General features: G+C 52.1%; 1 protein-coding gene across 3 annotated transcripts; it reads right to left on the bottom strand.

Annotated features, from left to right (window-relative positions):
• Positions 1-1,618: 1,618 nt before the first annotated feature.
• PRRG3 (proline rich and Gla domain 3) lies at positions 1,619-12,176 on the bottom strand. 3 transcript variants are annotated; one of them, XM_019711231.2, is made up of 4 exons: positions 11,972-12,176; positions 8,471-8,508; positions 7,645-7,805; positions 1,619-7,260 (listed from the first exon to the last, which is right to left on the bottom strand). In XM_019711231.2, exons 2-4 carry the CDS (start codon positions 8,475-8,477, stop codon positions 6,733-6,735), a joined length of 696 nt encoding a protein of 231 aa, XP_019566790.1. In that variant the 5' UTR covers positions 8,478-8,508; positions 11,972-12,176; the 3' UTR covers positions 1,619-6,732. The 3 variants fall into 3 exon arrangements, with proteins under 3 accessions (XP_019566790.1, XP_074179553.1, XP_019566789.1); XM_074323452.1 differs by lacking the exon at positions 11,972-12,176 and adding an exon at positions 11,428-11,864; XM_019711230.2 differs by lacking the exon at positions 11,972-12,176 and adding an exon at positions 11,160-11,296.
• Between the last annotated feature and the right edge of the window lie 3,682 nt (positions 12,177-15,858).

The raw sequence follows: 15,858 nt of genomic DNA, 5'->3' as shown, positions 1-15,858 counted from the left end.
TTAAAGCGCTCTTCAGTGCCCCCCACCCCCGTCCCACCCATTTTCACTAGAATAAAGACTACAGCTCTGAGTGTAGCCTAGGGTGACTCTGCATGGACTTCCCCCTACCTTTCCAATCTCATCTTGCACAAATCTTTTCCCTTATGCTGTTCTGGCTTCTTCTGTTTCCTTAAAAACATGATGGCCTTGCTGGATTCTAGGCTTCTTCACATGCTGTTCCTCTCACTGGTTTAATTGTCTTCCATGCTCTTTGCCTAACTGATTTCTACTCATCCTTCAAGCTTTAAGTCAGGCACGGCTTCCTCAGGGAGGCATTCTCTGGCAGCCCCCACGCTAAGCACAGCTCATGGATCCGCTCTACTCTCTTTCTGTCTCTTCGATCCAGGCAGTCTCAGGCCAACCGCTGTAAACAGGTGGCAGTGAGCAAAGGGTAAGAAGGGGGGTGTCCCACCTTCCCAAGCCACATTCCTGAAGCACAGTGTCTGCCCTTTTTACCTGATTCCCTGTGTCTGCTCCAGCAGGGACTGGGAGACACTGGGGTAGGACCCTGTCTCCTCACCATCACTCCTATAAGTCCCTGCCACTTACCATTTACGCTCACCCTCTGCAAGCAATCCAACTGCCTTGGCCCTGAAACCCATGGTCTTATGGTACAAAGGGCAAATAAGAAAGGGAGGCTCAATTTCTTGGATGGTACCCAAGGGGGACTTTGGAAGCCTGGGGCCTCTCTCATGTACTACCTTCCTTGCATGGGCTACCCTGGGACCCTAAGTCACTGCCTAGAATGCTTCTTCCTGACAAAAAAGAGCCTAAAAGTCCCAAACCCCTCTGTGTGCTAGAGTCTGCTTGCAGACTCTTCGATTGACTTCCTAGCATTCCCAGAAAGTTGGCATCACTCAAAAAGCCAGCCTGGGATAAGAATGGAACCCAAGTCTTCTGGCTGTCATTACTGGCATTAGCCTCTACATTCAATCCTCAAAGGAGGCCCTGAATTTCATTGCCATTGTCTCAACACTGCCATGGCTTTTCCTATTAAAAGTGGGTTATTTTCATTACTGGGGATTGGCACAACTCGCGCCGGCGACTTCCCATGGCTATATCTCTCTCCACACCAACAGCTGGAAGTGTGTGTTTGGAGCTAAGCCCGCACTTCCCCCAAGGGAGAGGCTAGGGCATCGTTACCCTCTGAACAGTCTCTGACTCTTGCCAGCCTTAGAATTCGGGAAGCTGAGCCAGGGCAAAGCCTGAGTATCATGCCCCACCTACATAGGGCACCGGAAAACACTCCCCCCAGCCCCTCCCCCAGCTCTTAAATAAAACAGGGCATCCTTCTAGCAAGGGACACCTCTGTTAGTAGCCAGGGATCAGGTGACAGGGAAGTTGCTCAAGTGATTTTTGACAGATCTTACCTTATCCCAGGGGGATGGGTCTAGAGATCATCTTACACTCATGTCACATACAAACTTTAGGACTCAGGACATCTCTGCTTCCTGCTTCCAAACTGGTTTGGGCTGTTTCCTTATCTACAGTCTGGCTGTTGGAAAAACAAGTTTGGCCCACAACCATCCATGCCCCATGGTAGTTTGGGGATCCAAAATAGATGAGGACAGGACAGGAATGAATGCCATTTCTTTATTATTATTCATTGTCTTGTACAGAAAGAGACGAAATTTAACAACTAAACTCAACAATTACAGAGAGAGAGAGAGAGACTGAGAGAGAGATCAGAAGCAAGTTTGTTTGTTGCTCCAGGCTCCAATGAAATCCTGATGTGTCATTGAATGCACAGATTTCCCAGCTGACATGGGTCAACACATGAGTATGAGCAGTTCAAAGTGGTACCAAAATTAATCCATTTCACAGTAATCATGTCTATAAGCTCAGTTGCACATAGAGTTTCCACTGTCACGAATTCACGATCACAGAGTGAAATAGCAGGTGTTTTCAGGCCTGGGAAAGTGGCATCCATAAGAGAAGACAGATTTGGAGGCAAAAGCAGCTGTGGGATTCATCCCAATCTTGAATATCTGAGTTAATACTCTGGCTGGGGGCGGGAGAAGGGCAGGCACTGTTCAAGGAGCAGATACCTCAGTACAATGGGACAACTGTTGAGGCATTGAGCCTGAGGGGGTGTGCTGTTTGCATATCTTTGTCAGAGAAATTCTTGCTAGAGAGAGACTCACCGCCCACAGCCTGTGAAAGGAGACGCTCCCTACTTTTGAATATTTGGGGGCGAATGATAGGCCAGTCTGACAGCGAAACATCTGCTTGACAGAATATTTAGCAAGATACAGTTACATTACTTTAAATTTCAGCCTAGTTCATAAAGTATGTAATTCCTAGGGTAAAGGAGTAGAATGCAAAGCTGCAATACTTAACATCCCCGCGATGGAGAGAGAACGAGATCGTCCAGTACACAAAGAGCCGCATGTGAGAATTGCTAAACCCCCAAAGCTGAAGGCACGGTGCCGGGATCCTTAAGATCTGGAGCTTTTTGTTTGGAAAAGGTACTCATTTTATACTAGGTCCCTCTTACACATATGACCCTGAAAATTGACTAAAGGGAAGGTTATTTTAAATATTTCTATGGAACAAGAATCACAGATACCATGAATTGAGTTGTGATTTTCTCTAAGTTCTGAATTAGTCGGCTTCAAGATAATGGGCTTTTGCCACGGTTGCAGGCAGTCTGATTACAGTACTTTTGAATTAGTTAATTACACTAATTAGTACGAGGAGACTTCAGTGGGGAGGATGTGCTTGTTTCTGAATCAGCGCAATCCTGAAATGGAGCTTCATTACTTGTCAAGCTGAAAAGCACCCTACACCAGCAGCTCTGCTGCACAGCTCTCCATCTCGCCCTTGAACGTGAGGGTACACACATAAGACATAGCACACGCACACACTCCTAGAAAGACAGAGCGCAGGTGAGTCAGTGTCTCTCTCGATGATCTCTCTCTCTCTCTCTCTCTCTCTCTCTCTCTCTCTCTCAGAACAATCTAGAGGCAGTGTTGTTTTCTTCTTCTCGTGAGATGCCATTTGGTTGTTCAAAGATCAAATCCCAGCCAGAGAGGGACCATCTGGCTCCAAGTCCTGAACAGACACTTTGCCGTCCTGAATTCCTCGTGTTCAGACTACAAAAAAGACAATGTCCAACAAATCGGGCAGATTCCTATTTTCCAAAGCAGCACCCTAAGGAATTCACACTAATGGCAGTGGGATTGGCAAGTAGAAGAGGAGGCCCCTCGCCTCTGGTCAGACTGCTCGGTGTCGCATTTCCGTTTGGTCACCCAGGGCGCAATGCTGGTGCCAGGCATGCTAGGCGCCTGTGTGCTCCACTCTTTCTCTTGTGCTTTAGTTTTGAAAACCCCGGATGGTGGGGAGCACTGGGTGGGGGAACAAGATTGCGATTCTTGTTTTAAAAATTCTTAAAAAGTTTTTGGTTGAAAACAAGTATGACAGTCACAGTTCAAGAAATGTTTTAAAGCCTTTTCTTGTTTAAAAAATGAAAACTAGCTAAATAACTAGCCCTGCCATTTCCAAAGTCAATAGTCACACATCTTTCCACCAAAAATAAAAATAAAAAGGCTTGGGAGTGCTTCAGATTTCCTTCAGCTGCTGACGCCCACAGAACAGGAGCCAAGGCCAAGGGCACGGCGCTAAATGGGTGTGTGAGTGGGGGTCCCAGTGGGCAGAGGCCCACAGGATGGAGCTGCTTTCAAAGTGCTTTGTGAAAGGGAGGCAGAAGGTGGCAACTTTGGGGGGGTCCAACAGCGTATCTCGGCTTTCCTGGCCCAGGGCCTTGTCATCAGGCTGCTCCGGACTGGGAGGGGACATTCCTCCCGTCAGACCGGAACCCTCTTGATACAAATATAGCCACACACCAGCTATTGTTTCAGATAAGCATGTGAGAAAAGGCAACATGCACACGTGTATTGGCACACACACGCGGGCGTGCACACACACACACACACACACACACACACATCCAAAAATAACAAAAATGTTACTTACTGCAGCGTTAGCATTGTATCAAATCAACAAATCAACGTCCATACAAAGACAGAGTTTGAAAGATATGTACAGGGCATTCATAAAAGCCAAATGTGCACCGCGAGGAGTAATGACCATTATAGACTGCACAGTCTTTTTCTACAATATACTGCAAAAAACGTCCCAGAGACCACGGTGGCAACCCCACCCAGAAGATTGCTGCAAAGCACCTGAACTAGAGAACACAGGGCATTAAGGAAGACCGCTGAGTGAGCACTCCCTGCACGCCTGTGCTCAGCGCCTGAAGGACACTTGCCACCCTCCCCAGGGCCAGGTCCCTGCTTCCAGCTCTCTCTGGTCTCCACCCAGCTGCAAACTACCTGGCAGCTGGGTGGGGAAGGGATTGACAGATGCCAAAGGCAGCAGGAATTCCTCGGCTCTGGTTGGTGGGGCTCATGCCTGGCTCTCTGCTCAGTGGGGAGGAGACACATAGGGGTGTCTTCTCCCAGGTCCCACACAGGCACCTGCCCAAAGAAATGCTGGGAGAGCAGGGGCTGGCCCCAGAGCTTCAGGCTGCCCCAGGCCCTCCAACTCGGCCAAATTGTATTGGCCGCAGCCTTCATAATGAAAAAAGCAGGGGCTTTCTAGGCCACAAATGCCTTCGAGGAGAAGGGTAGGAGTGCAGTGCCACAGGCCCAGAGGGATGAAAAGAGGAAGGAAAGGTGGACTGCCACCTGGTCAGCACCTCTAGCATCAGGGAACTCTCAGGGGAGGGGGGACTGGACAGAAAGGGTCAACTGGCAGGAGACTGACTCCCCAGATTGAAACTCAACATCACAGTCATATGAAGCCTCCATGAAGACTGGTCCCCAATAACCTACACATTTCTAGAAGAATCTTCCTAAGGGCAAACCTCACTGCACAGGCATTAGCTCAGTCAGCCTCTAAATAGGCCTGTGAGGTAGGGGGAAAGATGGAAAACCCCAGCCACAGGGTCGAGCTGTCCAAGCTGGTGACTTCCCTGGATAAGAACACAAGCCTCCTGACATGAAGCAAGTCTCAGGGCAAGCTCCCGGGACTGGAGGGGCCTCCAGAAGTCATCTGTGGCCTCAAGGCAGGGCTGCATTCTAACATCAAGGCCCAATACCTGCCTTAGAGAGCTGTTTAGACAGAAAGAAGCTTGTCTTCTCAGTGGGTTTTGAACTGCTGAGGTTGCCAAGAGACCCTGGCTGTGCACTCTTTTGGGCTCCACAAAATGTTGCTACATTTTTTTAAAGCACCACAGAGGAAAAATGGTTGGGCGCCAAGGCCAAGAGGATGGAGAAGGAAGGGTGGGGGAGGTGGTGTCAACAGTGTCTTTTTGTGTGGTCACTGACAGCAAGGGACAGGTCATCTCTGCCCCACTGCTGTCTGAAGCCTCACTGAAATGGAAAGATGGACAACTCCTGGGCCACAGAAAGGGGTTACTAAAAATAGACCAGCACCTGGCAATGACAGGGCAAATCCCCGATGGACCTTCTACCCCAGGTCATGGGCTTCCCCATCTCCCTCGCAAAGAAATTTCAAAAAAGGGACACTTCAGGGTCTTCTCCCCAGGTGGGCACCATCATTAAGGGGAAATCAGCCATCTGAAGTTCAAGTTCAACTCAATGCACCTACTCACGAAGAAGGAAGTATCTTAAAAGTTCAACGCCAGAGAGCCCAGTGCTGAGGGGGTCAAGTTCATGGGTTTAATCATGCCATGGGCTGATCAAGCTCACCAGGAGAAAACTTCAGCTGTCTGCCCCAGCCTGTACCCCAACCATTCAGAGGCTATGGGCTCCATAGGCAGGGTCAGCCATATCGGTTTTCCCGGGGCTGTGATTGGGCTCATGCCAATGAGTAGCACTTTTAGCACAGCCAGTCCATGTGTCTGGAGAGCCAAGACCTGGGGGAGGCCAAGCACAGTAGAACCAGAGCTCCCCTTCAGGGTGGCAAAGTTCATGTGGGCCCCTTGCTCAATCTGGAGGTGGCAGCTCTGCCAGCCAGGCCCCCGCTCCTCATCTTTCACACACCCTGTCCCCCTTCCAGGTTGTTCTAGATGTTCCTTTAAACCTGGTCAGGAGGGTGGGCTGGGTGTTGGGGGAGGCAAGTGTCTCAGATCTGTGTGACTGATTTCCTTTGGTCCCTTATAAGTGGCCCAGGTAATAGTGTTTTGTGTCATTGTGTTCATTATTTATTTGTTTATTACTCTTTTTGTTTTTTGTTCAGTCCTTGTCCCTGTTCTCCAAAGGTGAGCCAGGGACAGAAAGCACAAGACTGTTGAGGGGAAAGGAAGGGTGCTGAGGGTGGGCCTGTCTCCCTCGTCTCTGTGGCCTAGGTTTCCAGACACAGACAGGTGTCCAGCTGGCTGAGTGGCCCCGGGGCCTGAGTCTATGGACATTCTGGCCACAGTCAACTCGTGGGGGGATTCCTTTGGCATTAAGGGAAGCCAGTCCCTGACAGGATGACAGGATGGTGGGCATGGTGGCTTCTGGAAAAGCTGGGCTCTCTAGCCTATGGCTCTCCCCAGGGGCATGCGTGTTCCCAACCCCCCTCCACCTGTCTCTGACAACTGTCTTCCTACAAATCCATGGTTAGGAAATTATTTGGCAACAAGGAGGCTAAGGCTGTTTTGTGGTGGCACAGTCTTTAAAAAGTTAAAAAGAAAACAGGAGACCCCTGAAAGAGGCTTTCACAGCAGACAGGACACGAGTCCCATTACTTGTCTGAGCCAGGGTTGGCAGCCACTATCTCCTCATACTTTGGGGGCGGGTCACTGTAAGAGACACTGGCCTCCTCACTGCTGCTCTCCTGGGGCGCAGTCACCTCCTCGTATGATGGGGGAGGGGTGGCACTGGACAGTCTGGACAGAGAGAGCTCCGGAAGGTAGAGGGTGCTCTCGAGGCGGACCGTGGTTCTGGCCCCCCGACTGGGCCCCAGCACCACCTGGGGATTGCTCCCGGCCTCCCGGTGCCCAGAAGACTCCCCCTGGCTATGCACAGTGCCCCGGTACACCATGACCCGGGGCAGGCTGTGCCCGGCGCGACTGGCTAGGTACCGGTTCTGAGCATATGAGGGGTGATGACGGGTGGCTTTCTGCAGCTGGCACCTCCAGATGATGAACAGGGCAATGACAATCAGCAATGCCACCCCCAGAAGAGGCACCACCACATACATGGCATCCGAGCTCTGCGCGGGGTCTCGGACTGAGTAGACTGCATTTGGGTACCCCTTCCAGAACTCCATCTGTAGAAGAAGAAGGACCATTTACACATACACTTACATGCAATTGCTCATGCCCCAGATGGACTCCAGAGACCTTCCGCAAGCCTGCTCCCCACCCCGCCCGATCTGACTGGCCTTTGAGAGCTATCAGAGAGGCTCTGGAATGTACCAAGGACAAAGGACCAAATGTACCAAGCGAGGAGTCTCCCAGAGTGAGGCAGATGGGACTCTAAGGACATGTTCTTCTTGTTCTAAGGACACGTCTGTTTTTCTACAGCCCAATGGCCCTGCTCTGGACGGCGCTGGCTTTCCTTCCTGGCTTCTGATTCATCTGAGGCACCTGGGCCTGCTCTTCTTAATCCTGAGGTTACCACTCCCATAACCCAGCCCCAGGGCAGTACGTGCCGTTTTCTCTTTGTCCTCAAACACCTCCTTGACCTCTTCGTAGCTGCAGATCTCCTCCATGCACTCCCGCTCGATGGTACCTTGGCGCAGCTCCTCCAAGAACTCATTGGCACGAGGGAACCGTTTCAGGACGGAATGGGCATTCTTGGCCTCCAGAAACACTGCCGAGAGAGCGGCACTGAGGCCTGGAATGGGGAGGTGCCCAGAGGCTCCTTCAAACCAGACTCAGCCCAGGCACAGAAGCACAAAGATGGAGGGAAGCAAAACAAAGCCAAAGCCAGTGGGCTAGCCACCACCCCGGACAAAGCTGGCCCTCTGTAACGGGGATGGAAGGGCTGACTTTCTGTGATGCCATGATGTATATGCCTTAAATATCAAGGACCCAACAAGACTCAGGCCTCTGGTGCTATGGAGGAAAATGAGAAGTGCATGTTGCATAGGAACGATGGACATGAAGGATTTTCAGGATTGTAGTCATCAGCAAAAAAAACACCCAGTATCTCCTGCCTTACCTCAAAATGACAAAATTGAAGCCCTTATCATGAGAATTTATTCTCCTTTGAGGCTGACGCTGGTGACCAATACCGAATAGCCTCATAAGACTCTATCAAGGTGGCATCCCCCCACCTGAATAACCACCAGTGCCATCAGATGGCCTGGCATCAATGGTCTTGCCCAAGACAGTCTAGGGCAAATCCAAGCAGGGGTAGATCAGACACCCCGGGGAGAGGAAAACTTGGAAGGACTTGAAAGGTGGACATGCACCTTTCCCCTGAGCCCTTACACATGGCCCTTCACCATTCGGCCTGGGCCCGGAAAAGCTCACCTGCCATGGTGCTCCCTCAGATCCAGCGTCTCACTTGCCTGGCAAAGGAGAAAAGCACAGACACAGTGAGATCACGTCCCCAAACCTACAGGGCACCCTCTTGGCCCTGAAATGTGACCCCCACTCCTCACCAGCCTGGTCAAAGGTCAAAGCAGTGCCTTACGAGGCACAGCACCCTCTGCGCAGCCCTACTGTTCCCCATTCTGCCCTGAGCTCTCCTCCAGAGCTCCCTGAGGCCCTGCAGAGCCCGAAGCAAATTTTCTAGCCCTCTCCTCCAAGAACATTGAGAGTCTAGAAGACCTAGACCGTGACTTTTTTCTTTTATAAAGAAAAAACTCCTGTAGGCCGAGGCTACTCTTTCCTCGCTTCCCTCATAGGAATCTGCGCACTTTTGAGTTGGCGAGGAGCTCAGAGAGACGAGGACTTAGGCAAAGTCCAGCAAATTAACAGCGACAGAGACAGAATCCATTTGGGGAACTAATTTTGCTCACGATGGCAAGTCCCAGATACTTCTAATGACAAGCACATTCCTTGCAAACAGGCAGCATGACTTTAAGAAGCTGTCACTGGCAAAGCTTAACGTGGTGACCACAACCATCTCAAAAGTCATGGCCCAAACCCAGATGTTCTGCTGCATTCGTCTTCACCAGACAGAGTGGCAAGGATCTCCTGCAACCACTCACCTCTCCTCTCTTTGCATTAAAGAACACTGCCGCAGAGTCCCAAGACATGATTGACGTGAGCAAAACTGAAACACTAACTCAATGCAAGTGTTGCTGCTAATGTGAACTATCGCCTGGAGGCTTTGCTCCTGCTCAGGAATTATGCAGCCAGTATGTAAACCCCCAGCCACTGCACACTGCTCTCCTAAACACGCACTCCCACTCGTGCACATATTCCAGAGCACTGCCCCAGCTGTCCACACCCAGGAGCAATCACCCCACTGCTCCCCGACCCAAGTAGAAGCTCTGGTTTCATGACTAACTGGATGCCCGACCCATGAATGGTGTAATCCGTTGTGCTACCCTTTTTCCCAGCTGCCAGGAACTTCAGCGGTAAAACTGACCATCAAGCACAAACGTCCTGGCCGCCCATATGTTAAGCACATATGCTTCCCCCTTGCGACGTGATATATACACTTTTCTATTTATGTTTTCAGAGTCTTAAGTGTATTTAAAATATATCTTCTAATCCTTTTGGAAAACAGAATATAAATCATAAATAAAATTCAAAGTAAAGGAAAAACAGTAAATCTAACATCCATCTATGGAAACACCAGGTCAAGGGGGCTTTTCTCTTTTGAACCCCACAACAATCCCACCCAAAACTAGCAACTTGTGAATCTGTCAACAGATAGGACTGCCATTGTGAGAAAAGTTCACCCTCATTGTTTATGAGAGTGAAGATGGAATATTGTATCTAAATTCTGCTTCCATTGCGGATCTCTGAGGTTCCCCCAGAGCCAGCGCCAGTCATGTGATCAGGGTGTGGGTTGCAATGCCTAACAGCAAGGTTTTTGATTGAAGAAAAATGGAGCCCTTGTGTCAGGGTTTGAAGAGCATGAGTAAAGCCTTTACTAATAAGTGAAGATAGAAAAATATGTTTCATTGCTTATCAAAGAGAACTGCAGTGTATTTTTTTAATTTTATGTGGGAAAATTACATAACAGCTTACACATAGCCACCTCCTGTCCCAGATACACCTGACTTTGGTGGCTGCACACCCACACATCTCATAGCCCCAAATGTGAGCTATCCTGACACCTGCAAAAGTCATTAGTTCATTTTTAAGCTTCAAACATGCTAGGAACTCCCTCAAACAGCTCACAAGACATGGCCCCACTCCATTAACAATTCTGTAGGCAACGTCACTGCTGCCGCTGCCATGAGGCCTCCTCCCCCTCCTTCCTCCAAATGTAGCGCCTGCTTCTTCCCCTATAAATACACCATCCATAGGCTGTTACTATGGCAACAGTGAGGAAGCATGCGGGCTCCACGACAGAGAATGCTGCAGCAGTCACGCACTGTATATGTCCCTCCTGCCCCTGGTGGATACTGTAAGGCTGACTGTAGGCCCAAGGAATTTTTAACCCACTCCCCACAGGAACACAGCTGAATCCTGAAGGCCTGGAAAGGAAGGAAGGCCACCACAAAGACCTTCCTTAACCCCACCCCAGGCTGGAGCTTCCGAATCACAGCACTCTGGGACATGGTTCCCAAAGTCCCTGGCATGGGGACTGGCGGCCATCAGACCTGGTGTCCCAAGACGTGGCCTCCAAACCACTTCTCCAAATCCAAGCTCAAGCTCTTTTTATTTCCCTCACTCAGAACTGATCGCTAGGAAAGCTTCTGTGATCTCCAAATCTCATGACTCATCGACCCACCCAGTGACACGGAACTCCAAAATTATGCTCCAACTCCAACTCTGGACCCTCCTTGTCCCCTTGCACTCATACCAGCCCTGGAAGTGCCTATCCTCGCCCTCCATTGCCCACCACCAGAGCCCTGCCCAGGAACTCCGGCTTCTGGCCCAGCAACACTCTTTTCCCGGGTTTACTCAAGACCCTCAACGCCTTGGCCCAGCGGAACCTCCAGATCCCGCCCCCCAGCAGTGCCCCGCGCCCAGCTCAGTGGTCCTAGACACTGAACCGTGCCCTCGGGGCTGGGGCGCCCAACCCCAACGGCCTCACCGTTCTCCGGGCCCAGGAGGCGGCAGCCCTGTTTGCGCAAGCAGCCCGCCACCTCGCTGCTGCGCCTCTTCCAGCAGGGCCCCTGTCCCCGCCCACCTGCTCCCCGTCGGCCAAGCCCCCCGGCCCAGCGCAGCCGTCTCCTCCTCCCGCCCTCCCCGCCCCGCTGCCCTCCCGCCGCCCCGGGCGCCCCGGTGCCTTCCCAGCTGGGGCCGAAGTGCGCCTGGAGCTCCCGCCCTTCGCAGTCGGGCGCCCAGGCCTTGCCCATTACCTCGGTACCCCCCTGCCCTGCTCTCCTCTGGGGGCTCCGCCGCTGCCCGCCCCCCTACACCCTGCAGTGCCAGGTCTGGCCTCGCGCCCCGCGCCTGGCGCGCCACCCTAAAGCGCCACGACCACCGTGCCCCAATCGCCAGGCCGCGATCGTCGCACCACACCCCGCACCGGGCTGCCAGGCCAAGGAGAGGAGAAGGGGTGGGGGAGACGAGAGCGGGCCAAGGGGGTAGGGAGGGCGGGCCGGCAAGCTGGGCCGGAGGGGCGGCGGCGCGCACCGAGCACCGCGCGCCCGCGCCCCACTCCGCCGGCGCCGCCCCTGCCCCCTCCCGTGCCGCTGGGGGGGCGGGGCCTGGCCGGCGGGCCCGGGAAGTGCCAGGGACCCTTAGCCAAAGGCGCGGGTCCCGTCGTGTCCCCGGGCGCAGGCCCTCGGAAGCCCAGTCGCTGTGGCGGGTTCGGGTGGCCGCACCCAAGGCTGGTGCGCCAGGCGTCCCCGCACAGCCCAACCCCCCTTCTCCCCCCCACTATTCCTTACCCCTGCTCACCTGTCATTGCGACCGGCCCTTCCCCGAACGCCAGCTAAGAAAAGAGGGGCGCGGGCCAGCAGCCTGGGTCCGCCGTGCCAGGGTTCCAGCCGGCCCGCAGAAGAAAGGCCGGGTCGAGGCCGCGTTCCGCCAATGACTGGGTGACCTTGGCTTCGTCACTTACCTGCCCCCGCCCTGGGACAGTAGGCTTCTCTCCTGTCAAATCTGGGAAATGGGGAGAATCCTGTCTCTCTCGCGGGGCTGCAGCGAAATAAAGGTGGAAATGGGCTTGGGAAACTCTTCAGGTGCCGAAAGGGGAGAGGAAGGAATCTCCTGGGTCTCCAAGGGGAGCGCTGGGTGGGTGGGTGGGGCACTCAGGAAGCAGCGCTGTGGGAAGTTCAGCATGACAGGACAAGACGCTGGTAGCAGAGAGATGACACCAGTCTAGGGAGAGCCACACAAGAGGTGGACAGTTCTAAGGGAGCTCAGGGTCTCGTCTGCCAAAGCCTCCAAGGAGGGGCCCAGTGCGCCCGTGCTGGGTTTTCAGGGCTCTTTTTGCTCTCTGCACCTTTGGAGCCCAGCCCTGGAGTTGGCTCCCCCCAGCCTCTCAATTTGGTGCTTTGGGGCAGATTCCAGGTAGAGAAACAGCAACCTGTCCTACCACAGGGTGACAGGGAAAATAGGGAAGGAAGACCTCCATCATCCCATGCCTCTTCCAGTTCAGCTCCCAGGGCTGGCAGAAAGCAGCCTTGGCCAGGGCTGCGCTTCTCCTCTTCCTCCCCTTCCCCCACTCCCAGCGGTGCTTTCCCTTCCATCTCTGCCGCCAGTTCTCAGAGTCCTCTCCTGGCTGGCTTGCTCTTCCATGGCTGCAGGAGTATCTCTCCTTGTCCAGGACGGACCCTCTGCACGCCCCCCCCCCCCATTAAAGGCAGCAGGGCCATGGCCTGTGGGGCAGGCTTCCACAGAAAGAAATGAAGATCACGTGATGATGAGCATGGTGCTCCTTGGGGTGCAAAGGACTGTATGTGTTTTAGAGGCACCTTCCGTTTAGGGGGAAGGAGCCTGGGTCATGGTTGATGGGAGCAACTGTTTGGGGCTCTTCAGGAATTTGTTTCTCGGGTCTTCTAGTCTGCCACCATGACCCCACCCTGATCTTAACAACCACCATGTTCACAGGGGACTTCACACAGCTTTCATTGTGTGAAGCAAGGGTCTACGGCTTTCACCCTCCTCCTGGCATCCCACCTAAGCTTCTGACTCCAGCACCACCAGGCTGCTAGTTCCCTGTTGGCCCAGAATGCCTTTCCTCCCACTGTCAGCCTCTGTGCACTGTATTCCTTCTTCCCCCATAGCTCAGGGGTCTTAAGGGATTCTCCACCCCCACCTGTGTTGACTGTTCCATTCTCAGCATTTCTCTGCAGAGACTATAAACGGGGCTTCTATGAATGCCAAGGGCAGGGAGGATTCAGAGCGGCACCTTTGCAGCGTGCTGCCCACTTAGAGGTACCACTGCTGAGTTCTGTGATCCTCAGCAAGTGATTTAACCTGTCTGCAGCTCCGTTTCCTCATCTGTCAAATGGGAATGATGATAATAGTACCTGCCTCAAAAGGTGGTGAGGAGGGCAAAAGGGATGGATAATCAGGTCAGATGTGCCTGGTGCTTAGTATGAGCCTAATACAGGTCGACTTTGGCCATGTCCAGCTTCGTTGTGTTGTGTTCATTTGGTTGCTCACGTGGGTTGCACACTCAACCTTCTCTATCTTGGGATCAGAGACCTTATCTCTTCGTGTAGCCCTAGCATCCAACGCAGAGCTTCAGCTCACTAGATGCTTACAGAGCTGAGGTGGGAGAGGCTGGATGAAGGTGTGGGGCTGGAGTGGGGCTCAGCCTTCAACTTACCACCAAGATGTTGCCCCCAATACCTCCAGCAGCTCTGGCCCCATGGGGAGCCCGAGTCTTTGCTTCTTCCAGATCTTGGCTTCCTCAGAAAGCTTTCTGCTTTCCTCAGCATGGCTTCAGGCACTCCCAGGGGCTATCTGGGGAGGACTTCGGCTGTTCCCCCTGGCCCCACACCTTCTGTTAGAGCTTGATCTGAACTATCCCCCCTGTGCCCTAGGACAGGAAGGGCTTGGCCACTGGCTGCTCTGCCTTGGTCAGGCACTGGGCAGTTTGGTGCACTTGATGGGCTTTATTTTTTTCAACCAAATCATAATTACGGGTACAGTTCAGATCCTCATTATCTAAATCCCGGAGAGCTGTTCTGGTGTTCCTGTGAGCCTTCACTCCCTCTTCCCCATCCCCATCATATCCATCATACACCTTTCTCTTGCTGCATTGACGATCTCAAGAAACGCACCTTGGCACACATCAAAATTACAGTGTAGGGCACCAAGGATCATGGGAGGACCCAGCTCCAAAAGAGTGTACAGTACAGTTGCTAATAATTTAAAAAGATGGCAAAATGCAGGTCACATTTCAATAAAAATTTCCAATACGGTGTGATAGGACAGACCTTCCACCCCAACCTTATTCAAACTTCTAATCTGTCTCCATTTCTGATCCAGATCCCATCTGGCAGGACCAGCTTCACAGGTGTTGGACCTATGGAGTCGGACAGTGTCCAGCACTTAGAAGGGTTCCCTATGCTTGGTTTAAGGCTCTGCTGTTGCCATCTTGGAATTCTTAATACTTTTTGAACAAAAGACCTATATTTTCATTTTGCACTGGGCTCTGCAAAGTATGTAGGCAATCTTGTGACTATCAGTGATATTCCCAATATCCTTCATCCTATCCCAGGGTCTCAACCACCCTACCACTCTTCTTACTCTTCTCAAGCTTTGCCAGTCCCGATTTCCTCACTCCTCAATGCACCAATTACTCCATCTTCCTCCACATGGCCTCTCCCTAACCCCATTCCTATGCCTCATCGTTTGTCTGAGACAAGTACCATCTTCCAGCCTCATTCGCTCCTGGTACCTCACTCTCTGCCTAACCCTCATTCACCCCAGAGTTGAACCCTTCTATGGCTGTGTTGTTCTCCAAGCCTCACCCCATCCCTGAGCCTAAACAGTAATCTTACCCCATAAGAGCCTCATTTCATCTCTGCATGCTAATTGACCAATTGATAAACTATTATGGCCTGGGTGATGCCCCCCGCCCCATTCATGTGTCCACATTTGTAGATAGGGTCTTTACAGCAGTAATTAAGGTAAAATAAGGTCATTAGTATGGGCCCTATTCCAATCTGACCGGTGTCCTTATAACAAGAGGAGATTAGGACACAGACACACAGAGCGCAGACCATATGAGGACACAGGGAAAAGACAGCCATCTATAGGTCAAGGAGTGAGGCTTCTTAATAAACCAACCTGGATGACACCTTGATCTCAGACTTCTGGCCTCAAAAACTGGGAGAAAATAAATGTCTGTTGTTTAAGTCCCCCAATTTGTGGTGCTTTGTTATGGCAGCCCAAACACAGTAAGACATCAAGTATTTACTCAGTTCTACTATGTGCCAGGCACTTTTCTAGGACCCAGGATTGCAGAAGCCAACAAAATAAACAAAAACTCTTATCCTCGTGGAGATTACACAAAGAAACAAAGAAGTTGTAGATACAGGATGTTGGGTGATGATTGGTGCTATGGAGAAAAATGAAGCAGAAAAGGTCTCGGGGCATGGAGTGTTAGCATACAGTGGTCATGGAAGACCCTACTGAGAAGATGGTATTTGAGCCAAGATGCAAAGGAGATGAGGGGCCATACTGTTCCAGGTGGAGGGATCCACACGTGCAAAAGCCCTGGAATGAGGGGCATGCCTAGCATATCCTTGAGTCAGTCAGGAGGCTGGTGTGCCGACATGGAGAGCGTTAGAGAGGAAGGTAATGGAGGATGAGGCCAGAGAAGCCAT

Source organism: Rhinolophus sinicus, chromosome X (genome assembly GCF_036562045.2).
Source record: "Rhinolophus sinicus isolate RSC01 chromosome X, ASM3656204v1, whole genome shotgun sequence".
In the NCBI taxonomy this organism is placed as follows: domain Eukaryota; kingdom Metazoa; phylum Chordata; class Mammalia; order Chiroptera; family Rhinolophidae; genus Rhinolophus; species Rhinolophus sinicus.
The sequence above is the reverse complement of the archived record's forward strand: the minus strand, read 5'-3'. Positions and strand labels throughout refer to the sequence as shown.

Coding starts and splice junctions, on each gene's coding strand:
- PRRG3 (XM_019711231.2), bottom strand. Junction 7,261..7,644: donor TTGAGGACAAAGAGAAAACG/GCACGTACTGCC, acceptor CTTCTTCTACAG/ATGGAGTTCTGGAAGGGGTA.